A 25,198-nucleotide genomic window follows, 5' to 3' on the forward strand; every position below is an offset into this window, starting at 1 on the left:
TTCTTTTGTGGCGGGGGGGAAGGAGCAAGGGAAGTGACCAGGGCTGCCAAAGAAGTGATTTAAATGGTGTGACAGCAGGGTGTGCTGGTTGTCTGGTGCAGGGTTGGCTCCTCTTCCTATTGAGTACACCAGGGGAGGGGTTCTTCACTGGAAGCTGATAGGAGCTGTATTCAAAAGTGAATTGAAAGATAGGGGGTCGTCTTAAAGCAGTGCTGTGTGGTTAGCAGCTATGAAAACAGTCTCTTGATCACGTGAAACACAAACTTCTTCATTCTTTTCTGCCTATGTGCTTTGTTAAAGTATTTCTTTCAGCCTGCTATTAAATGGCATTATAGATATTTTCCTGTGGAGTTTATAATGCTGGATTTCTTTATGAAAGAAGTTATGCAGCAGTGAAGTCATTGCAATGAGAAAAGTCTCCAGTAAGTGAAAAATGGAACAAGAAATCACTGCAAAAGTGAACCCTGCAGAAGAGAAAGATAAATTAGAGCAGAGAGAAGAATGTAAGTGCGGAGAAATAGATAGCCCCAGTGCTACATCCCTGCCTAGGAAAGACCAGACTCTCATTTGTCTGCTAAAGCAGCACACAAACAGAAAAGAGAAATGCCCCCACTTTCATGATTAGAAAGAAGTATTGGTACACAGGATAGGCTTTCCAGTCTCTAATGAAAACTTGGCCTTCCTTCTTGTAATCTTTTCAGCCATCTTTATAGTTTTAATGGTATTAGAGAGTGAATTAGTATTTAAATCAGTTCTGTGCTACAGCCCTTTTATGACTTCCAGTACAAACACTGTTTGTCTTGCTTGTAGCTGCATGATGAGAAATGCAGAGGTGTTTGGGAGGTGGGTGTGTGTAATCTTTAGAAATATGTTTTTATGATGGAGAGTTGCTATTGGCAATATTCAAACGCTATTCTACCATATTCAAACATGGGCTTGTATTTATTGCTACACTTAGATGCAGGAGAGTAAAAAACTTGTCTCAGCTATGCACTGGCTGGATCTTGAGGTTCTTGGATCAGACTGTAGAGCAGTCCTGTGTCATCAGCTGAGCAGGCTATTCATTTCTTAGTATGAAAACAGACTGCTAAATGTTGTGTTGTGCTCTTCACCCCTCGGACTTTGTTTTGCAGGGTTACACTATTTGTGGCTCCATTGATCTCCTAGAAAGATGAGGTGTTTATTTTTTTTACTTTAAAAATCCCTCCTGTTTGACTGCCATCAGATGTCAATAGATGTATCGTTCATAAGATTAAGGGCAATAAATAGTTTGTTTATAGTTATATCAGTCAGTTATGTAGAGGTTTAAGTATTACGGCATGCTGGATAGCCCTAGGTACAGGAAAAGTTCAAGGTTTATTGATAAACTGAATTAATTGTCTTTTCTTTGTTCAGAACTGCATAATTTCAGGGTGAACTGAGGAATAAAGGTTTGAGCTGATGGCACTTGTGAAGTGACAGGGATCACAGCTGTGCGTGGAGAAAGGAGAGCAGTAGCATGATGGAACAGAGGGCTTCAGAAAGAGATTTTAGCAGGTCTGGGAAGCTGATCTATAGAGTCTCCTGGGAAGAAGATAGAAGAAAGCTGATTGCTGCTGGAAAGGGCAGGCAGTGATCCTGATGGTATGAGAAGATAAGCGCTGTGAGAGTCTAATACAGATGAAATAGTGGAAGCGTGTAGGGATAAAATCGGAAAGGCCAAGGTGCAAAACGAGTTATTACAACTAGCAAGGGAATAAGAGATGGCAATAAAAGATTCTAAAAATATGCTGGAGATGAGAGAGGCAGCAGACAAGGATGATAAACACTGAGCAGCTCTGGGCTGAAGTAATGGCTAAAGGAAAGCTTCCTTTAGCTTTCAGAAACCAGTTAATTGTGACTGGTTGCTTCACACAATGGGTTGGCACAAGAAAGAGAAGCAAGATAGGAACAATGGCTTAAAAAAGTATATCAAGCTTGACTGAGTTTTATTGCCTGAAGAAAACCACTGTGAAGGAGTATATATTAGAATGTATTTTTGAGAATGGGCAGAGAATGAGGGAAATTGAGGGAAAGCAATTCTTGTATTTATAACATGGTGCAGAGGGAAGAGAACTTGAAAACTAAAAACCCCTTGTGCTTTTGTTAGCAAAACTTCCCTGGTAGGGATACTGGGAACAGTAATTGCAGTGTGTCTTGATTAATGAGCTTTTTGTTTTGAAGCTACTGTGTTTAATGTTTTCTGGTAAGGGGTGTGAAAGCAGAGTTACCCATGGGTTTGACTTGGAAGGAAGCACAGTGGCTTTGCAGTAGCAGCTTGAATGAGCGCCAGCTTTGATCGCATCTCCAGCTACTTGGAAATACACAGAACAGTGCACTGGTGCTGCTGGTCCCCTGTAAATAATTTCGTTTCTTCCAGCTGCAGAATTGACATGGGAGTCATCAGTTTGTCTCTTTTTTCAATACTATCTTTGCATCAAGTCTTTGTATTTTAAGGTTGTGTAATATACAGGGTCTCGACACTGTATGAGAGCATTTGAACATCAGCTAGATGGATGATTTGCTGCATTTCCTTATAGGTCAATTCTGGGCACCTAAGGAGTGCTGATTTTCAGATTGCGAACTAATGGAACAAGCATGTTGTTAATCTTGTTCCAAAACAGCTGGGCATCAGATATCCTAGAAAGAACTCCTTAATTGTCAGGGTTTTACTAATAAGTGGGGACTGTGAGAGCTGTGGGAGAGAGGGATGGCTTTTCTTAAGCTGGTACCCCATAAAGCTGCATGCAGAGACACTGCCTTGGGTCACTCACATACATGGCTCACATCAGAGTCTTTCTTTCCTCATCTCTGGTGGAAGGTTCAGTAATCTGCCTGTATGTACACTACTACAATATTGGGAAGCTGAGAACAGTCTGTGTATGAAGACAATGGCACAACAGTATACATCTGTGAACTCATTTCTGCCAGGATGACTTGATTCTTCCAGTCTAATTTGCTTGCATGGGATTCTTTGGGCAAGTGTCAAACAATAGGCAATGCTTCTTCCTGACCATAAAGAAATGTGAACTGTCTTCTTGAGGTGTAGGGAAGCATTCACTTGAGTTTACACTCCTTTTATTTGTCTTAGATCCGACAGTCCACCAAGAGTAATTGAAAAGCTTGGTTTTTTGGCATTGTATTTTTAACTATAATATTCCTTATGGAAATTGCTGGTGTTTTTGGTATGAAAACCTTTGCTTCCTTTGGCTTTAAAGGATGATGGTTGTTAGTCCCAGAGAACAAGAATTAAACTTGTGTGTCTGTGTATAAATATACAAATATATGACAGGCTAAGTAAATTGTTATAGCACTGTTAAAAATATGCACAAATGTATGTGTCTGCACTTTATTAATGAATTAAAATACATGCCTCCTGTTTTGACTCATCTGTAGACAGTCTGGTGTCCCTGCATCTCCTTGTATTTTGAAGCAGGACTTTCCTGCCTAGTTGCTGTTTTACCTTGTGTCCCAATGTGTGTGACATTATGATCATCTCCAGAAACAAAAGGGTGAATATGAAATTTTTAAAGGACATTCAAGTTGCATAGACGCTTTTAAAAATAGCGTGTTAACTTAAACTATGGTTCATCAAGCTAATGCTTTTCTTCTTTGCCCTGTGAAGAATTACATACGCCCTGCTGTTATTTTTGTCTATTCAGCTGTGTTCATATTTCTTGTTGATGGAATTCTATAATTGAACCATAATAAAGTTCGCATGGAGAAGAAGACAGACAGGATTTGAGCTGAGGAGAGATCTCTGCAGATGGGCTTTTACATACTGAGACATGGTGATAGCCAGCCCAGAGAGCAACCTGTGTGGGAAGAATCTCAGAAATAGTAGGCTATGATTTTTACTTGTAACACGGCTGTTTTAAAGCTTTTAAGTTCTTTAATACCTGGTTCTTCTCTTCAGCAGGTATATCCCTGTTTAGACAGCTGTATATTTTTAAGCAGTTACTGTACTCTTGCCTTAGCTTTGAATAAACCAAAAAGTCAGGCTCTCATCCCTTCCCATCTCATCAACAATTACTTTTGGTCATCCAAATCTCCCTACCTGTGTCAGCCGCACTTCCACTTTCCTGAATGAGAAAGATCAGAACTATACACACTCTGCTTCAGGTGCGTCTTACCAAAGTGCTGTATGAAGATGTAAATGCTGTTCTTCTTGTGGAAGTATTTTTTCCACTTGCAATAGATGTTCCTACAACCCTTCCACTTCTCTCGCTTCTTCCCTGTAGGTGTTTGTGATAACCATCAAGATTCTACATCTTAAATGAGCATTGCTGATGTTAATAACTAATTTTTACTACTCTGGTCTGATTTCAATTTTCTGATGGCAATGAAAAGCAAACTCTGTTGCTATTCCATTAGTAATACTGGAAAATGCCTATAAAGGTTTAACATATCAGCCTTTATGTGTGTGTATATATATTTATTACAACTGAGAATTGTATCACATTAATTTTTAACAGCTACAGTTCCATGAATTTAGATTTCTGTCTGTGCCCTAAAATTTTCTTGTGAATGCTGACTTCTGAGTGGTTCATAAAGCAGTCCACAGTCAATGATGCATGAACTTGGGTTAGTTGTGCCTCAGAATGTTACTAGGAGTCTTGATGCTAGAAACATATTGTCAAGGTAAAAACATCTTTGTTAGGCATGCATCTGCTATGAGCACCATCCAGTTTGCCTAGGAAGCCTTGCCTTTACACTGACTCCTGGTGTATTGAAAAGTCACAAAATGCCAAGACAGAACAAAGGCACTTTATTATGTAGCAACAGTCTTTGCAAGATATTTACTTCCTACTGCCGAGCAGAAAGAACAGAAAAATACTGGCTGATCTTTACCAGGACGATAATCAGACATCCACCGGTAAACATGAGTGTGGGCCAAAGGAAAGTGAAGAGGAGGCCTTTAGGGGGATAAAGTCTGCTTAAAATGACGTTGGTCTGCATTCCTCCTGGGTCGTAGTAGCATGGGAAAGTCTGATATTTTTTAAAATTGTTTGCAATCGTTTCTATTCGTGCTTTCACTTCTTTGGAGTTCTCGGAGTTGCCGGGGACATATGAGCACTGGAAGGAGAAATTGAAATGACTTGTTATAACAGATGCTCTAATGCAAGATTTGTAGTAAGTTTGCACTGAGTAAAACAAACATGCTAGTGCTGACAGGAGCTGCTGTGGTTTGACTGGCATCTTGAGACTGGCTTGGTCTGCCTTTGTCCATGAGATGCTTGCCCTGTTTCCCTGCTTTCTGCTGCCCCATGTATGCCCCAAATTTGCAGACTTACAGGTTGGAGTAATGTTGCTAGAAACCAATGACATGCTCAGAATGAAACTCCAGCTATTGGGACTGTCTCTTTTATATCGTGGTACCATTTGTCTTTAACTCAGAGACTTGTGTATGTTTAAATATTCATATATGTTAAATATTCATGAGCAGTTGGTACAACTGCTTAGTAAGTATTAACTTAATGTTTAATGTAAGGTTTAAAAAAATATATTAAAAACCCCTTGTATCTTCTGAAACATTTTAAGCGTTCCTTGGTCTAAGCATGGGCATCAGTGTGTAAGAGCTGAACAACTCTTACTTGAGCTCTGTTGCCTGGCTGCAAAGCTGTGTCCCCTGCTCTTACTGCTCCCTTTGAATCAGAGGTGTTGGATAGCAGCAGAGAGAGAATGGAATATGCTCCAAATACCTTTGGATTTCTTTCCAGGGTATCTTCAGTGTGATACAACATGACCTCTTGTCCTGAGGCTGTCAGATTAACCCACACCTGTAGACAAGGGTAGTGAAAAATATCTTCATCCTCTGAGCCTTCGCTGTTTGTGCAGTGGGCTTTGTCCTTGATGTTGGCTTTGAGGACCTTACATATGGTTTCTGTTGTCCAAACACTGCAAAACCAAAACAAGTGGTATTGCTTTTAATTGTTTTTGTGGCATCAGTTATGAGGTGGTATGCATTGGAGGTACATCTCAGGGTGCCAGTGGTGGGTTAGCTCAGGGCTGCTCATCACCAATGGAGTGAGTTCTGCCCCTCCTCCCACTCTTAAGGAACTAATTTTTTAACATACCCTTTGCTAATGTATCTCAAATCTCAGAGATCGGCTTTAAACAGCTTTTCTCAGTCCGTTATGGAATGTTGTCAGCTATGATGTTGTCGTAAGGTAGTGTTGAATTCTGGCTGTTCCGTTTTTGCAGTATGAAAAACAACACTGATACATACCCATATGGAAGCCTTGAGATTTCTGAGCATGAAGGTGCTGCTACAAAGAATGAAATAGTGGATGTACTTCTGTCAAAATACTCGATCATGGAAAAATGAGTGCTAAAGTGCCAGGGCATTCTTGGGTTTCATACACCTTGGTTTTTTGCAAATTGATTTTGTATGTAGAGGCAGAACTTGGAAAATGAAATAAAAATGTGAGTAATTGTAACCTTATTGGCATTCAATATATTCTGCAGCATTTGTTGTGGTAGATTGGATTCCTGAAGCTGTTTCTCATGATGGTTGATCCTGGAGGCGAGATACGTCTGACTGACTGAACAAATTTACTGTTACTTCTCTAATAAGCCTCTACCGCTTTTTTGTTGTTCCTATATTTACTGAAGACTTAACTTTCCATTTTCAAGATTTGTTAAGCATGAATGGTTTTTTATTTTATACAGTTTCTGCAGTAAATGTTTTGGCCTGCTCTGGTTCTAGCCCTGAGGATGGCCACAGCCCTCTTTCGTGTGCTTACCTGTAAATGCCTCACTTAGTGGCTCACTCTTTTCTTGCTCTTTTATCTTCCATTCTTATGAGCTCTTTAAGAATGCAATACTTACTCATTATTCAGTGTACTAACATATATTTTGACTCTGTCTTAATAATTGTGTTCGAAGATGGCAACAAAGAAACAGCCTTGTATTCATAATCAAATGTTCTACTACCTTTTAGTGTAGAATGGCACAATTGTAATCCCAATAAAGAAGTACATCATCATGGAGCATGCGACCATCCCCAGTCCCAGACACAGGGCCCTTGTCTCTCCTCTCTTCTGCGCAGTCACCAGCTTTTTTGCCAACATGATTCAGGTGTTAGGAGGTCTGGAATCTCTCCGATCCTGTTTTGTGAGAGACAGTCATGATTAGAATTAGCTATCCGTGTTGCAGTTGAATGATTTCTGGAATATCTTGTTGCAAAAACCATGTACTGCTTAATAAAGTGATGCGTGAAGAAAGCAGGGAGGGAAGCCTGGGGGTGGGGGTTGGAAACTGTCTTTATGATCTGAGGGAGTTTGAACAGCTTGATAGTCTTTAGCCTTAATTTGGTCTATTTGATGTTACTTTTTGTCTGAAGTAAGAGGTGCTCTGTGTTGTCTATTGGTAAAGACTGCATGAAGGGAAAATCCTCCTGAAGTAAGAGTCCTTTTTCCATATATAACTGGAGAGGAGCTGCCTTGTTAGCAATTCTTACGTGCAGTAAGAATGATTAATCTTTAATCAGTTCTGTGGGAAACTGAATGAGTGGAAAAATTGGTACCCTCAGTGTCTCTGTCTCTAGCACTGTTACTCTCCAAGTTTTACTTGAGCTACAGTATTTACATAGCTGTCCCAGTTACACTGGGAAATTGTGGGATCATCCACCCCATCTTTACATGGGTAATAAGAAATATAAGGCTATCAACCAAAGGAGGAATAAGACCCTTAATTACCCCACTGGTCCACTTGCATGTCAGGCTGATGTACCATTAACCTTTTTTCTTCCTTATTGCTTTAAACTGTCAGACTAACTCTGTAGGATATTTTACCTCTTTGTTATATAGGTATTCTTATGTTGTGCTGTAAGCTCAGTTGTTTTTGGTTGTGGCTTTTTTGTTGTTGTTGTTGTTAAGACTCCTTTATGTGTATATATAGAAAAACTTCATTTGGAGTTTCAGCAGTGCTCAAAAGATTAATATTTCAGATTGAAAAGTTCTTCCATCTTCTAGCCCCACCAATGCATGTTAGGAGGAATGTTGAAAGAGCTCGTTAAGTGTTTCCTCTGACAAAGTCATTAAGTTTCTGAAAAATGAAACTCTGCTGAGGACTCGATTGGCCCAGGAAGTCTCTGAGCATATTTGGATTGGAAGATGTTTGGAGTATATAATGGGGATTTTAGTCTGTCCTTCAAGAGCAAATCTAAATGTGTCTTCTGCACTGAAGATTGCAGGGTGCCTCCATAATTATTAGGGAAATACAAGCTTCAAATCTTTTCATAATGTTCCTTCTTCGTGATATATTTTTCCCTCAGTCTAGTTAAATTATACAGTACATTAGCTGTGCAGTTTCAATGCATAATCACTGCATTGACAGCTGCTGGTGATAATCCTAAGGATACCATCTGCTCAGGTTTGGAACACAGTCCCCTGCTCTGACTAACAGATGTGCCTGATACTCAGTGGGAAGCCCCTGCCTCCTCTCCCATCTCTTGAGGAGTTCCCAGTGCTGTGAGATGTGTAAGCTGGTAGAGGGCCTCTGCCTTAGACTGTGCCAGGCTGCTCTGAGCTCAGGAACAGCAGTATGCAGGGGGTGTCTGTAGCATCTCTTGGTGTGGGAGCCAGAAGGGAGTTTAAAGTTTGAGTCCTGTAAATGTAAGTTCTGTACTGGTTATTCTGCTGAGGCAGAGCTGTGCGCCTTATCTATATGCTAGTGTCTTGTGGTAGAATTAATCTCATCACTGACATTTGCTTATTTGTTCCTGTGAGCATTTTCAGTGCCATAGATTCTTCTTCCTTTGCTCCACTCCCATCCTTGTCCCCCCGTCCCCCACTTACATCCCTGAACTTAGACCTGCACTCACTCTTTCACTTGGTTCCTCCTTCCCTCCCCTCATCCCATTTCCTTTCTTAGCATTTATAAACATTGTACGGCTGGCAACAGGTCTGTTTTCCCCACTGATGCTGGGGCCAGAGAGCACCAGTCTTGTTCATTGTAATATAAGAGCCCATTACTTTCAGTGTATTCTGCACGCGTAGGACTGCAAACATGGTGCACCTGGCAGAATAGACTGATGCTGCATCTCAGTGTAAATTTGCATGGAAAAGCAGATTCTGCAATGCTCTGCTGTAGTCCTGAAGGTTCAGTATTAAAACTGCATAGCACTATACAAGTGGATCCTTTTTACAGAATACATCATACCAATTTACTTAAGGTCTGTTCAGCTACTTTGATACTAATGTGAATCAAGTTAGGTTTTTTATTCAAAACTGGAGTCTAAGATTCTGTGAATGTTGGGTTTTATACTTAGTAGTTCTTAAACAAAAAAAGCCCTTTGATCAGCATAGCAGTTCTGAATTCTCTGTGGACTGCTGCTTTGGGTTTCTCTGTAGTACAGGACTGTACAAAGTTATTCAGCTTAACGGTAGTTTCCAAAGGTTTCCAAAGAAGCCTGATAGAGTTCAAGTGCGGCTCATCTCTAACTTCCCTGGGGATAGATCAAGCACAGTCCCTGAAGGAATACTACAGAGTGCTGAGCGCCCAGAGACATAAAACTCCAAAGACCAAAGATCCTATGAGAGCTGAAGATTCTGGTTTTTGTGGAAATAACAACCATTGTATTTTTAGTCTGATAATTCTCCATAATTATTAGCATAGAGTTACAGCTTGCCCACGTGCTACAGAAAAGTTCAGTGGGTTTCCTGGAGGTTTAGAAAGACAGTTGCTTCCAAGAGCTCTAATTTGCCAGAAAGCGAAGCTATGGTCTGCTTGCAAGGGAAAACAGAAATTGCTTAAAATTATACTTACTGTTTCTGATGAAATGCTGCCTTCGCTGGTGGAAGAACAACTCCTGTTATGTGACAGACTCGGTGTAACACCTTTCTGCCCAATGTGAGGCAGCGGAGCTTAGAGTTGGAGGAGATTTATTTATTTTTCTTTCCAGTACTTATCTGGGTTTGCTTTACTGTGGCCGAACTCATAACTTAGCTCCCCTATTGAGAAGCTTTCTGTAACCATAAATGGTAAGGTATGAAAGAGTGCCGTCCTTTTTCAGATTAATTGCTGAAACCAGGAAACCACAATACTGAGACTGACTACAGCTGAAGGGACTGACTGTTCTCGTACACTATGACCACTTTATCACATCCCCGTGGATTTGTCTTAAGCTACTCTCCTACTGCTTTCATACAGCTTTTTGGTTTAGAAATCTGTCAGGTCCTTTGGATAAGGTTTTTGGAAGTACTGTGGACTTGGATGTGTTATAAATATTCAATGTTTGTGAGGGATTTTTCTTCTAAGAAAGAAAAGTTCTGGGAGTGACATGCTGTTACCAGTGTTCCTTTCCTTCAGACACAGAAAGGCAATAGTTCTGTGGGGAACTTGTGTTTATAATGATTATAATAATAATTAGTTGTTTCACCTTGAGCTGGTCATTCAGGCTTGCTTGTAGTAGATTTGAAGCTAGGTAGTTCAGAGAGTTTAAGCTGTCTGAAGATTAGATGATTCTCTACTCATTGTACCTTTTCTGTTATTGCTGGTGCAGAAGAGAGCGCACAAAGCTGACTTGGATTTAGATTTAAGGTTCTGGCAGTTACCTAACATGAAGGCTGCTTCTGTCATCTAGATTGGAAAGATTGATGATCTTAGTCGTTTTTTTAATATTTAAGAAGTGATGTAGCAAAATCTTTCAGATTTTTTCAGACAATGACATTTGAAGTTTGGAGGAAGCTTTGGAACAGAAGTTATTCCCAGCTACAGTGTGAACTGGGCTGTTGGGCTGCTTTATTTATCATTGCTGAATACTTCGAAAGCCAGCTTTGAAGTATCCAAGATGCACGTTCAGGCTCAAGGAGTCGTGCTTCTAATGGGGAATTTTAGGATAGATTTTTGGGTTGAGTGGCTCAGGAATTGAGGCAGGAAACAAGGTAATGCCACTATCTGAATTCACGAGGCTGTGAGTGGCGGTTTCCTGACTGCTGTCCTTAATTCAGACTAATCCACACTGTGTGACAGCAGATCTGCTTGCTGGTGCATGCAGGAGTTGCACTGCACGATGAATGCACAACCTGAGCATGTCACAGACAAAACAGTAAATTTTGGAGGTGCTTTAGTGCACTGAATGAGGTGGCGTTAGTGCTTTGGCTTGGTAGAGGGTACAGTGGTGTTTTGAACAGAGAGAAGCCATGCACCACATCTGGCACCACACATCACCTTTTGTTTCATTTTCACTCCTGCACTGCAAACATGCAGGTCCAGGTGGCCACTGAATCCCTGAAAGTTAACCCAAAATAACAATGTGTGAGCACTAAAGGCAGCTGCTGTGCTGTTACCTACAGCTAGCATTTGGAGCACAGGACCAGCTGCAGATCTGCTGCTGGGGCAGTACTTCTGTTGCTTCTTTCCATGCTATGTTACTGGCAGTGCAAGGTTTTTCTTGGCTCACCCAAAGAGGGGAATGCTGCCAGAAAGGTGCAGCCCTGTGAGTAAGAGTGGCAGAACAGAATGGGGCTGGTTATGGCAGCTGGGACTGTGTGCTGCAGACCTTGCTGGTCTAGGAGCCTTCTGCAAATGCTGCTTTCTAACAGAGATTTAAAAAAAAACAAAAAATTCAAGAGAGAGAAAGAGGCCTTCTCAAGCTTGGTTTGGTGTGTGGTTTTAATATTCAGTTCCTGACTATAATTTGAGGAAGAAAAAGAGAAGTGAAACCATGTCAGGGACAGGCTTTCCTGAATTGCAAACACTGTTTTGAATCTGAACAAGTTTTGTGTCGTAGAATCACAGAATGACTTGGCTTGGTAAGGATCATGAAGCTCCAGCCCCTCTGCCACAGGTAGGGCCACCAACCATCATATCTAAGCTAAACTAGGCTGCCCAGAGACCCATCCAACCAGGCCTTGAACATCTCCAGGGATGGAGCATCCACAGCCTCTCTGTGCAGCTGTTCCAGCACCTCACCACCCTCACTGTGAAGATGATGTGCAATGTGACCCTTCCCTCCTTGAGTTTAAAACCATTCCCCTTTGTCCTGTCACTGTCTGCCCTAGTAAAAAGTTGATCCCCCTTCATTTTACAGTCCCCTTTGGTCAATGTCTTGCTTCCCACTTCCTTTATTTCAGTGTATAAAGGCCTTTGGCTGAGGCCAAAATAAACAAAATTTGAGGGTCATTTTCCTGTAAGACATGAACCTGAAAATACTGGCTGGAAGTTAGTGAAGCATTTGCATCTAAGACTATCAGGCTACATAGCAAGAAGATATCAGGCAAAGTTTTAAGATAAATATTTCTGTGGAATTTGTTTTTCTGCAAGCAGAAGGAAAAACGTGAGAGAAAAGAGGAGTTAACAGCTCAGAGAGACAAACTGTAAATGTTAGCCTACAAGGATTGTAGCTGTGTGTTGTAAATAGAAGTATGACGGGGCTATAAACACTGCAGCAGTGGAGGAGAAAATAGCTGCTGGCTTCTCCTTGCTGTACCACTCTGCAGTGAGTACTCAGATCTTAGTGCACTTTATTGTAGAACGATTTGTGCCACCTCTTTGTATCTGATGGGGGTCAGTCATCATGGCTGTGTATGAGTGTAGAGGTTGCCCCTGTGAGGGAACTGGGCTGACTTTGCTGTCACTCTGAAGTTTTGAGGAAGCTCAAGAGGGTCTGTCATGACTCCACACTTAGTTTGTTGCTGTCACGTTGCATGAATTAATCTCATTTTATGTTTGCAGTTGACCTGTCACATGGGAGGTGGTCAAATACAGCAATTAGATCCTCCTGGCTGGCATAGGCTTAGCGTGCAAACGGGGCCTGTATACAAGCATAAGTGATGCAAGATTGCAAACTGTGAGCTCCATTTTGGCTTTAAAATAAAGAGCAGCTCAAGAGTTAAAAAGGGAAAAAAAAGAGTCTGTTAGGTGGTCAGAACTGCTCATTTTATTCTTCAGAGCAAATCATCCGTATGGGTTGTTTTCATGTTGGAGCATAAGAAAAATGTGATGGCTGTAAGGCAGAGCGAGTTTAATAAGTAATGCCATTTTATTTCCAGGACTTTCTGTTGCTTCTAAAGAATCAGTGAGCTGTGAAATGAGAACAGTTGTTTGGATCTTCAGAAAGCACTGCAAAGTTATTAGCTTCCCCCTTCTTAATTGAAACATATTTGTAATGTAGTACATTGTCATTTTTAATGGGCATCATAAAGAGAAACTGTGGCTCTTGAACAAGGAACAGTCACACTTGAAAATGATGCAAGTGAGAAGAGGCAAAATGTCCTAAGAATTGGCATGTCTAAACCAGGCACAGGCCAAGTTCAGGAACTTGGCTGTTTCTTGTTAAATAACTAAATACACAAAAATGGTTGTCAAACTCGATGATAACTCCCCATTTTCACAGGAGGACTCACACGTCACACATAGTTATCTAAGCAGGAGTTCTGAATTGTGTGTTTGACGTCCAGTTTCACTGTGTTCTGGTTGTGTGCTCAGGATGAGTGACCAAGTGGGAGGCAGCTCTACCCTGATGGGTATCTCTGGGAGTGTTGTATCTTTCCTAAATCAGTGGTGAGACTGCATTTCTCTTCCAAGTTCTCAAACTCTTCCACTACTATCTCTGGATATGAAAGCTTGAGAAGATGCTTACTGCAGTAAAACGGGCAACTTTCTATAATCTCTTCTGTTCAGTTCTTGCACTGTATCTTAAAGAAGGGCTTTCAACTCCTCGGCTATAAAATGGCAATGATGTATCCAGTCTGACTATCCTAAGGCCGAATACACTAATGAAATGTAATTCCTTAATGGAAGGCACTCAGTATATTAGCTGAGTATAACTCAATATGTAGTTGGGCTGATGAAAGGAAAATTGTTTTTCTCCATGTATTGGTTAGTTCACGGAGCTGACAAAAATGCAAGCAGAAAAGAGAAGGAATGCGAAGACCCTTTATCAGAATAAGATACTGAGATGTGATAGTCTGAGGTGTCGTTGGCCTGTGAGAATGCTGTATTTAAGCAGATGAATAAAATCATGTAGTACCGTGCAACAGAAGAGATCAAAGCATCGTTAAGGTTTTTTCTTTTCACTTGTTGAGCATAAACAGACATCTGATATCTCTGTCCAGCAAAACCCAGTCAGCAGAACGGCTTTGTGCAGCCCTAAAGGCTCTGTGTGTGTTAAACCTACTGCATGGGCCGTTCAGAAACAACTGCTGCAAGTTAAGTAACTGTAGCATGATCTACTTGATTTCACTTGCTGCTTAAATTCCAGATGTCAGACAGTCTGGTTACACAAGCCTGGCTTGCTGTGTTTTGGGGAGCCTGCATATTGATAACCTGTGCACAAGGCATGTACCATATTTAAACGGTCTACCATTTTGTTGTTGCCTATCAAATAACACTTCAAATCTGAGCAGTTGACTCAGATCACTTGAGGTGCTTGTTGAAGTCCCAGTTTGAAGAGCATCTTGTTGCCCATTTGCTGTTCCCTTTGCTGGAAGCTCTGTCATTCTGAGCATTGTGTGCATGGTGCAGCCTCCCTCCTGTCCCTATGCCTGTATGTGGATGCTGCTGTCACCAGTTCATTGCTCTCCTGTAGTGGGAATGGGAGACTGAGAAGAGAGGCATTTACCTTCTGCTTCTTACACTCCCCAAACACCCAGCACTGTATGTCACATCCGTGCTGCAGTGAGTTATGCTCTCTCCAGAATGAGAAGCAAATTATACCAAAAAAGAGAAGAAAATACAGTGATGGAAAGAGCCGTTTTACTTCTTTTCTAAGAATTACACTGCTTAAAGGCAGGGATTTAAACAAGGAAAAATACAGGAAAATGTAATAGGAAATGCCCTTTGTTTCTACACCACACTCATTCTAAAGGGAGAAGTTCAATTATTATATTTTTTTCTATTGCCAGATTTATATAAGGAAATCTTTTCCTTAACATTATTCTGTTCTGGTGGAAGGTTGCTGTAAAGGAGGTTGTCATCAAAAAGAATGCTGTGGATCCTGAGTTCCCTGAAGCAGTTGAATTTTCTTTTGGAATCCAGTCCCAATCTGTAGGCACTTTATGTACTTTACTGTGCAATTTCCATGAAGGTAACACAATTACTTTTAGCTTCTCCTTTACCTGAGGAACTTTAATCCATTTCAAAGTAACATTGCCCCGGGATGCAAACTGCAGATACATTGCAGGCTTATGGAGCAGTTTTCACTGTGGTTAAAAAGTTAAATGAGCTATTGGTAGCTGTGGCCACTAATTTGGTCTCTGCATGAGAAATGCTGGGCTGCCTGGGCTTCAGTTAAGGAAGATTTTCTACTTGGTCTCAGTGAATGAACCCACACCAAAGTTTGGCCTCCAAACTGTATTATTGATTGTTTGTCAGCAGTTTGTTTTATGATGACTTAAGAAAATAGAGGATTTCAAGTTAAGCATGCGCTGGTCTCATTTTAGATGGAAATTGTGCTGAGCTTACAAACCTCAGCTTTTCATTAGTGAGCTTCATTAACAGTGCCATGCGTGTTATTGGTAACTTCTGAAGCGCCTTGCAAGATTTGGAAACCTTGATAAAATTCTGTGACTCACTTCTTTAGGGCACAAACAGTGACAGTGTTTAATAGTGGTTATCTCTCATTGTACTTGCTCAGCACTTCTGCACTCCCCTTCGATTTCTTTGTTCTAAGAGAAATTATTTTATCTCCCTCAGGTTCTTTCTGTCTGTTTTCTTATTCAACTTCCAAGTTAATTTCAGGCTAAAGGGAAAAAATTGTTTCCTGAACCTTAAATGTATGGGATCAGTTATGAAAAATTGCAGTGCTTTTGGGGAATGGTTTGTGAAATATGGGTGCCCTATAGCAAGCTTTGAACCAGCCCTTAAGTCAGCAGTTCTGTTTGTGTTTATGGGCAGTGATGTCTCTAAAAATAACTAAATTGTTTTTAAGCGTTAACATGTAAAGGTGAAGGAACGCTGAAAACCAAAATGTTGTCCACTTTGGACTCGACAAGATGGGATTTTCGTGGCATCAGGCACTGTGCTGACAGCCTATGCAGACCTATTGTTGGAATCTTACTGTCATTATCAAAGTGGAGTTCTGACCCTTCAAAAACAATCTGGTGCTGCGTTTTTTTTTTCCCCAGTAAAATATTTTGGAGATAACTAAGAGTTTCATTGCTAAAACCTCTTCAAAATCTCCACAAGCTGGCATGTGTTTATCCTTGGGAACAGGCAAGAGACTTCTATCAGGGTTTTTGTAGGGTCTGTAAAGTTGTTATTGGATTTTAGAGCCATGGTCAAGACATAAAAATGATCCATAAAAGATTGAAAATAGGATAAGATGCCAATTACGACTTATAGCCACATTGTGTGCTTATGAGTCATGTGTCATTTGCCTGATGAGACCATTTTGATACCCAAAATAAGAAAATGGCATCAGTTTCTCATATGATACACTGCAGCTTTCTTTTGTGGGCCAAAAAGCAAATAGACCCAAACTTTTAAATGTTTGGACTCCAGCTGTCCTCCTTGGATTGGTATTAGAGAGACAAGATGATGCAGGGATGAGAAGGCTGTGCATGCCAAGACACAATGATGATGAAATATCCATCTGCTCTAACATACTGACTTGTTTGCCTGCATTATGCTACCACAAGATGCGTGATAGCCCCTTCCAGTTTCTTTATGTCCTATTTAGAGTAGGGGTGCTGAGCCAATATTGAGGTTCCCTCAGCAAGTGCTCTGAAGGAGGAGTGTTTTCTAATTCCTACTATTTTTCTTCTTGCGTGTAATGACTAAGACTCCTTCAAAGTGTTGGCAGGCAGACTTTGTGAGGTTGACTACTTCAGCTTTAGGTTCAATGATATTAGGCTCATGTGTGTCTATAGAGAGGTGTATGCCAGACATACTAGAGTAAAACATGTGGTGTGCTTTGTGCCAGGTATTTGGGCTTCCTGTAGTTTTCTCCATTGCTTTTGACACCGTGACCTTCTGGATGTCTCCAAGTTCACACTGAGCCTGTTGGACTTGTTTCTAAGGCTGAAGTCAGTCTTCAGAGTCCTTCCAGCAGAGCCCTTCTCACACTGCTTACCATCTCAGGAGTCATGATTCTGCCTTTTGTTACTGCATTTCCTATTGCTGTTTTTATTTATGGTCAAAAACCTGTTTGCTTTTTTGTTTTTTTTTTTTCTCAATATAGTTCATGATCTTCAGAACTTAGTAACACGGCACTACTGCTGTCTTTGAACTGCTTTTATTTTGCTGCAGTTCTAAAGGGCAGTAGTTTGTGGTGGTGGTTTTTAATTTTTAATTGGGAGATAGAGGTGAAGGAAAGAGTGATGATTATTCCCCAGTGAGAGTAGCCAAAGTGAATACCCATGACCTGAGAACTGAAAGATCGCTTCCATAATAGAATAAGCCAAAGGTTGGTACTGTTTCATCCTCATCATCTTCCTGATGACAGGAGGGTTCAGGTGGTGGGAAGTGGTTTCTTCTACTGGCATCCACATTTTGGTCTCTCTTTCCCCTCATGATGCATGTGCTATGCTGAATTTAACGGCTGAGAAATGTTGCTACATGAAAATTAAAATGGCCGAAGAATCTTTTTGATGCAAGTGTTTTTCTGTTATGTTATTAAGGCCACTGTCTTTTCTGCCTAGAAACAGTAAGACCAGTGGAAGACAGATTATGAGAGAAGAGTTCTGTTAAGGAGGTAAGGAGAGGATGATAAGGAAGATCAGAAGAAATGAGGAACAGTACATAGTCATACTTCTTTTCTCATGCCTGAGACTGCTGTGGAACGCAGTAATTGTGACTCTGTGGGGATGACATCTGGATAGGAAGATTAGTAACAGGAACCAAAATCTGTCAGAAGACAATGTGGAAAGCTGACGTTTCCATAAGTACACGTTCAGCTCATACCCCTCACTGAGCCTTGCTTATCTCTAAGCCTGTGAACAGCTTTTGGAAATGGATGCTCTTTGATTTTTACCCAGTATAATGCAAAGAGGTAGATTAAGAACTTCTTTTTCATCCATCACTCCATCTGCTTCAGAGCTTAGCACATGTACGTACCTGATCCTTGTCTGCTTCTGCTGTGCTGTAGAGCTAAACTTTATAGGATGTATTTGGTCTGTTGTATTTATTAGGAATGAAGAAGATGGGTCACAGTGTGAGTCCAGGCATTGTATAGATTCGTGTATCCTTTAGATTTTGGCTTCTCTTGTTAAACATTTCAGTGGTTAGGCAAGCTGCCTGCTCTGTACTGTGGAAAGTCCTTCCAGAAGTGCAGTCACCGTAATGGCTGGATACAAACAGCTCCAGCCAGGTATCATTAGTTGCAAAAGAGAAGCCAGTTTTGAGCATAACATATAAGGAAAGCATACAGAGACTGATGGTTAAGTACAGGAAGACTAGGATACCTGCTGATATCTGGTATTTTGTATTTAGAGCAGCGCAGAGCCTTTTGTATTTTGGGAATTAGGGTATTTGTGTGAGTGCAGCCAAGCCATCCTATGTTGCACTATCATCTGCGTCCCTCAGAAATGAGGTAACATATGGAAAGGAAGAACCTGAAATGGATTTCCCCCCTTATTACCTGGGCTACTAAATGAGTACATGCCACTAGGATTATAAATCACTGTCACAGTCACTTGACTTTGTTATGGGCTCTTTAAAGTTTGTTGTCATGCCAGTTATGTGGGCCAATGTTTGTCTTGCTGCCTGGGATCAGCAGCTCTGCTCCTTTGCTGGAAGAAGGAATTTACCAGAGGTGAAGGATTCCTGTGGGCTTGTTAAGTCAGCTTCTGATAGAGATGATCAGAGAGTCCAGTGTTTTCATTTTTGTTGAGAGGGCAGCTTTCCTTCTGGCTTACTGACCTCAACTATGGATACCAAGAGCGCTGCCCACGCAGGCTGGGGTCAGCAGAAGCTTTTCATGTGGTCACGGAGATGAGGGTTCTTGCTAAGAGCCAGTAGGATGGATCAGGCACTGTGAAACAGCTTCACAGAATGGGGGAGGTTGTCTCATCATCATGTTTTCAACCTATTTGTTGTGCATCAGTTATTAGCCCTGGTGCAAAGCATCGCTGCTGAATTGCGGCAGATGGGCATGTATAGAATTTTTATGTTCTCTGCCACTGCTCACTTCAGATGTGCAGGAAAAAAAAACACTTCTGAAGTAGTTCTTTACCTTAAACTGGTTTTAGAGGTCTTTGGTCTTTGAATGCAAGATGGAGTCTGCAAAGATTGGGTCTGTAATCTGTTGTTATTAAATTATTTATGGTCATTAACTTATGCTAATTTGAGGAAGCTATCTTCAAATTTCAGCAATTTTCAGGAAATTATGTGTGCCTTTTTATTATTAGGAAGATGAATTTGCCTGTCAGTTAAGGTCAAAAAGCTTTCTCGTGAAAATTGCAAGTTTAATATTAATCAGTTATTTTATATTCCTGCAGCTGTTTTCTATAAGAATATGGAGAGAGGACTTGGCATCATTTCTATTCACATTGTTTTCTCCCTCCACCCCTCTCTCCTGTTTTCTTGTCTTTTTTTTCCCCATCCTTTTTGTCTGTTTCCATCAGCAAACATTCCTTTGCACTGCTGGGAATTATGTTTTCCAGTAACACATCTTGCTCTAAGAGCACAGTGCCTCCTTCTAATGGACACCAATGACATAAAAGCAGGCTCAGATGTGTAAGCATCTGCTGCACTTAGTAGATCTCACATTAGTTTATTCTATTTATTCTTGATTTCTGTGATACATTGCTCTTGTTTCCACATGGGGGGTGTTATGTTGTCACATCATTTTGAGACTGAGCCTCCCTAAGCAGGCTGCTCTATGTAACATTCATCTGAAGTTCTTGTTTCTTTAATCCATACTATTTGAGCTTGTATGCATCAGTTTTTACTCAGTATGGATATAACTAAGGATATAACAAGTCGTTCTGTGAAAACACCAGATCGTTTGAGCAGGAATGAGGTGCAAAATTTGCCCTCTTGGATCTTGGGCATCTACAGCCTCACTGACAGGGCATTTCAGGTAACTCCATCAGAAGGAACAAAAACCTGCACGCTTTCTGGTACTCGGGATGTAGCTCACAGATGTCCTGAAACCACATAATTTACAGCTTTTAATATCTGGAACGAGACTATTCTTTGAGTGGAGTTTGCAGCACCTCCTTCTATAATAGAGTTGTTTGAAGTCATGTTTAGGCTTTTCTTTTTTCCTTGAGTTTGAGCACTGTACAACTTGCTTCACACCGTTTTAATTGCTGTTATTCTAACCTGTTTTACTCAAAAACAGCCATCATTTCCATCATGAGTCTAATTACATTGGCATCTTATTTCTAAGAATAGCTGATCTGTTGAGGATCAGAAGAGGCAAAAATAGATCACTTTGCATTGAGGTATATTTGTCAGCATCTCTGTGTATGGGAAAACATGCCTCATTTTCTCTGTCATTTCTATCATTTTAAAGCAGCAGGAGAGAAAGTCTGCAAATGAGTTGTTAGAAAGGAAGAGTAGTGATATCAGCAGGGATAAGGGAGTTCAGCAGGAGGAGCACACTGTGTAGGCTGCAGCAGGACAGGGAACCTGTGCTGACTGCACTCAGTGTTCAGGGGAAGTGTCATATTCCATTACGCTTCATTTGAGAAACCCAGCCACTGGTTTAGAGAACTGAAGGTAATAACACTGGGTCTTTATTAAAGGAAGACAACCTGTGTGTCATAATCAGTAAAGAATGACTATCTTTTCCAGCTGCACTCATATGATATTGGAGGATTATGAGCGAACTTGAGAGTTCCCCCAAACTCTTTCCAAGCAAAGACAATTCTTCACAAATATAATAATATTAAAAAGTTGTTTTTATTACTTCTTTTGCTAATATTAGCATCCTTTTATGCATTATGAATGTCCAAGTGCGCTTCCATTGGTTGTAGTTATTTTCTTATTCAGGTACATCCAGCAGGATCAAATTCAGATTCCATACATGTGGAGGATGTCATTATCTCAAGCAATATTGCAGTATGTGCTCTTATTAGAAATGAAAGTAATTAAATTTATTATATGTGTACCTTCATAAGTCATAGACAACAGCAGCATTATTCTCATTGTTTTTCTGTTTTCATACCAGTTCTTGCTGAAGAAAACACAACCGCCTGTTTTATTAACAAAATAATTACTTTTAGAATCTGGCTTTAATTTCTGCATGCATTTCTCCCTCGTGTTGCAGAAAAAAATAAATTGAAATATTTCTGAAAATTAATTAGATAAGAAAATCCAGACATGCTCTTGATATAATCTATGTGCAGCTGAATGTATTGACTGCGGTGCAATTTTTGTGCGGTTTCAGTGTTGTAATGCTGTTCAGGATTAGAAGCTCAGCATAACATGAGAGGCCAGGTAGCCGTAACTGGAAGATGTATTTCCACAGTTTATAAGGCCTGGCATTGTGGTACTTTGGTTGGTAGGAATGATGGTGGCAGTCATAGCAGCCCTGGCACCATCCAGGTGTGTAAGCTGTAGAGCTGGGGGAGGAGATGGAACAAAGATCAGACCATTTCAGCCCATCTGCCTTAATGAAGTGCACATTGCTCTGAAGCTCTGACGTGCCTAATTGTCAAGGAGAAAGCTTTGTAAATATTCTCATAAATATTTACTCAGTTATAACTTAATTTTAATCTTCCTGGTGTGTACCATTATGTTTAACCTTCTTTAAAATAACAAAAAAGTCTGTGCTCTGAAAATGAACCTTTCAGATTTTAGTATTACATCAGCGTGGGGTAGCCTAAATTCACTTACATCTCTGTGTTCAGTGGCCTTAAAACATTTTGTTTCTGCTCAAATATAGATGCAGTAATAGCCGGTCTGATGAATAAAAGATATTTTGAATCAAAGTTGGAGAGGATGAATGACATCCTGATTGTGACCGACTTGTATGTTGATTTTTTTCTATGTAAAACTAAATCACTGTTTTCATTTTGAGTAGCTCAAGCAAACCCTTGACATGATGGCATAGTACTGCACATGGCAACTGGTAAGGAAACTAAGCCTGAACAGGAGGGAAAATTTAAGGAGCTAGGAAATGTTGCTGCTTAGATTCGAGAGAGTGCAAACAAATAGGAAAATAAGCTTTACAATATAAGCTTTTTTTCCCCCTCAGGCTCAGATTGTGCTGCTTCTACCTACACTGAAGGTACGTTGGCTGGACTCAAAGCATCAGGAGCATTCTGCTCTATAAATTGACTTCATACTTGATGTTTAACTGAGTAGTTGTTGAATAGCAAATGTAATTGAAGGTGCAGTTTTGCATGCATTAAAAGTTGTGTAGAAAAGCCTGCAAGTGGGGAGGATGGTGACAATGACTTCTGTGGCTTTGCTTTATGGAGATGTATTGAGACATTGAGATGTGACTGCAATAGTGAGAGGTGTGAGGATGTGGGGCTGGAAGTCAGAAGCTGCAGGTTTGCATATTGAGCTCAGACCTCGTGCCTGACTTACCGGATTTGGAGCATCATTTCTAACAGTTGGTAGTTCTGCACAGTCAAACCTGGTAGGAAAACCATTGGCTTCTGGGTTGAAAAAGAGGAAAGAGACTATACACTTACAGAGCTACTATGTACTTTTCAACACACATCAAAGTTATGTATGAGGAAGTTACTCTTAGGCTTCAAAGTGCACAGACAGTCTTTGCTCTCCCAGGTTGGAAGAGAATACTTTTCTAGATGTTGTTTTCCTTCTTCTAGGAGTCTGATATTGAGAACTGAATTTCAGTCTGGGTGTGTATGGGAGGTGTCAGTCATCCCCATCAAGCTATTTTAATGCCTTTTGTTATTTATTTTACTGCAAATTTGAAGAAATGGCATTGCCACAAATAAAGAAAGTCATGCTTAAATATTTCAAGTGGAACATTTCTATATGTAGTTTAATTTCACGCGCTAATACTTCTCCTTAGGGACTGTCTTGAGTTTTCAAGATCTTTAAGCCTGCAGGACTTCTTACTTTGCTGCTGTTATGCTATAAAGGATCCATTAATGCCATGGCAAAGCCATGCTTGAAAGTAGGGTTCACGTTTTCAGTAGCTTGATTCTATGCGTATTGTAAGTCATAAAGCATTTATAAAATAAATAAGAAAATGCAAATAACCTTAATTTATAATAGTGTGTGTATTGTAGAAAACTGGAAATGATTTTAGTCAGTCATTTAGGGTGAGTGCAAGATCTGTCCTTCTAACTTTTGTACTGGGGGGTTTGGGGCTCTCCAGGGCTGGGCTGTGTCTGGGACCTTTGTAAGCAAACCTGGGGCTTGGCCGGTTTCTTTGTGCTTTTGGCTGCTACTAACTACATGCTTCACCTATTTCTGAATAGAAAGGAGTAAAGAATGATTGGTTCATTGGTGATGAGGAAATTTATACTCTAACATTGTTCAGTGTCTCTTGTTTTCTGACTTGGAACATTTCTTTTATTCACTGAAGTGTGCCTGTCCAGCTGCTGACAGCCTTTTATCTTTGTTAAGTCCTGATTACATTTTTGTTCCATTCTGGTTCCATTTTTGGATTACATGAGGTCACTTTGGTAAAACGGGAAGCTATTTAAAATCTTAATATTGATTGCAAGTAGAAGTTAAATTGACTGTAGTTCTTAAAGTATTCCCCAAGGGCACAGAGTACCGCAAATAACCAAGGTTCAGCAAGCAAGCATTGGAATAGTTCTGCTATGTGAAGGTGTTTGGAAAAAGAATATAAATTGCTGTTGTGGTCAGCTCTGTGTGGTCATGCTCTAAAGTTAAAAGATAGCAAGAAAGCTTATCAATAGATTAACTTCAATTGGAAATATGGGATATAACACTCTGGAGCAAAATAAGCTTATCCCTTATTCCAGGGATAAGAATCCTGAGATGACTTTGCTTTTGAATGGTCCTTATTAAAGCTCAATCATCTCAGCCGAAGATGATCAGGTTGAAAAACTGTGGTTTGAACAAATGTTTTTCTGCTTTTGTGTTTTGAGCCGCTGAAGTTGGGGAAGGAGAATGACTACAAAGGTGGTAAAGGTATGATGAAACTTTGAAGAAATCTATATCAAATATCTTATCACATTGGGTAGATTTGTGCAGAAATAGTTTAGAGGAGATTAGTGAGGATAACAAATCATAGTGTATATATGTGGAGCATTAACTGCTTGGAAGAAAGGCAGATCCTGGGGTTACAGGTTACTGTCACAGTAGTATGGTTGTACAGTGTAGTCCATTAACATTCCATGGCCATTGGACGGACTCATCTGTATAAACAAATATCCTTCCACGTGCAGCACTGAGTTCAGCATGTGGAAATGCTTCAGATTTTTCAGAGCATCAGAGGTGTCCTGACTGCTTCCCAGATCTGCTGCTGCAGATTCCAGACAGCATTTGGTGCATAAGTGGTACCAAGAAATAAAAATACCTGAGGTTCATGTCTGAAAGGATACATAACGTACATCTCTTCATTATGGTTAAGATTAAGTGTGGGAGATGTAGATCATGTCATTAGCAATCAGCTGTGCATGTTGCTCTAGGGCCAGTGGACATTCAGCTTCTAATTGCAGCGTGTTTTGTTATTCAGCTCAATTGTTTCCACTGTTTTCAATAAAGTAAGCCTGCTGAAAGCAAATTCTATTCTCATTAGGACTAATTAATAGTTGCCTTTTCCAAAGAGATTTATATTAGGCTTCGCACAGAGCAATAAACTGCAGTATTGTTCAGCCACAGACCTCATGTTAAGCTATGAGCCAGATGTTACATAGAATCAGTTCTGCATACACCAGCACTTCTTTTGCACTTTGTATTCTTCCAAATGGCCATTGGTACTTCTTTATTTTTTTCAGACTAACAGTATTGCCAGGTCTAGCAGATGGGATCCTGCTGCCCTGGAGATTAGGGAGTAAGAGCTGAAAAGAGTCATATTTATTAATAGTGATTCTCCCATACTTGCTGATGTAAATTCTCTTCTGGAGTTGCTTTAACCTGAGGTGATAAGGCTTCTTATCAGAAGTCTATTTACTGGTATAGGTTAAAGCCTGGACTCTGTGGTGTGCAGGGCTGAGCATTTTTCCCCCTTCTTGCACTGCAGTTACGTTCTGCACCTCTGCCACAAGCAAGATAGAAGCAGGTTCTGGTTCTGGGGCTTTATTGCATCTGAATTCCTGACAGAAGTAGCTGATCTTTAATCTCAAGAGAAAACAGTTTGGGAGATGAATGGCTTGGAAGGAAACTGCAG

The 25,198-nt window shown here is 40.5% G+C and overlaps 2 protein-coding genes across 2 annotated transcripts in view; one reads left to right on the forward strand and one right to left on the reverse strand.

The window, feature by feature from the left end:
- Positions 1-25,198, forward strand: part of KCNIP1 (potassium voltage-gated channel interacting protein 1) — a 206,074-nt gene that overhangs the window by 12,710 nt on the left and 168,166 nt on the right. The window lies entirely within an intron of this gene.
- Positions 4,764-9,962, reverse strand: KCNMB1 (potassium calcium-activated channel subfamily M regulatory beta subunit 1). Its single transcript, XM_015876316.2, has 4 exons — positions 9,790-9,962; positions 6,955-7,127; positions 5,721-5,916; positions 4,764-5,094 (listed from the first exon to the last, which is right to left on the reverse strand). Exons 2-4 carry the CDS (start codon positions 7,089-7,091, stop codon positions 4,825-4,827), a joined length of 603 nt encoding a protein of 200 aa, XP_015731802.1. The 5' UTR covers positions 7,092-7,127; positions 9,790-9,962; the 3' UTR covers positions 4,764-4,824.

The sequence above is a fragment of the Coturnix japonica genome, chromosome 13, assembly GCF_001577835.2.
Source record: "Coturnix japonica isolate 7356 chromosome 13, Coturnix japonica 2.1, whole genome shotgun sequence".
Taxonomy (NCBI): Eukaryota; Metazoa; Chordata; class Aves; order Galliformes; family Phasianidae; genus Coturnix; species Coturnix japonica.

Coding starts and splice junctions, on each gene's coding strand:
- KCNMB1 (XM_015876316.2), bottom strand. CDS start 7,091: ATGTTGGCAAAAAAGCTGGTGACTGCGCAGAAGAGAGGAGAGACAAGG. Junction 5,917..6,954: donor GTGCCATTCTACACTAAAAG/GTAGTAGAACAT, acceptor TTGGTTTTGCAG/TGTTTGGACAACAGAAACCA. Junction 5,095..5,720: donor CCCTGGAAAGAAATCCAAAG/GTATTTGGAGCA, acceptor TTCTCCTTCCAG/TGCTCATATGTCCCCGGCAA.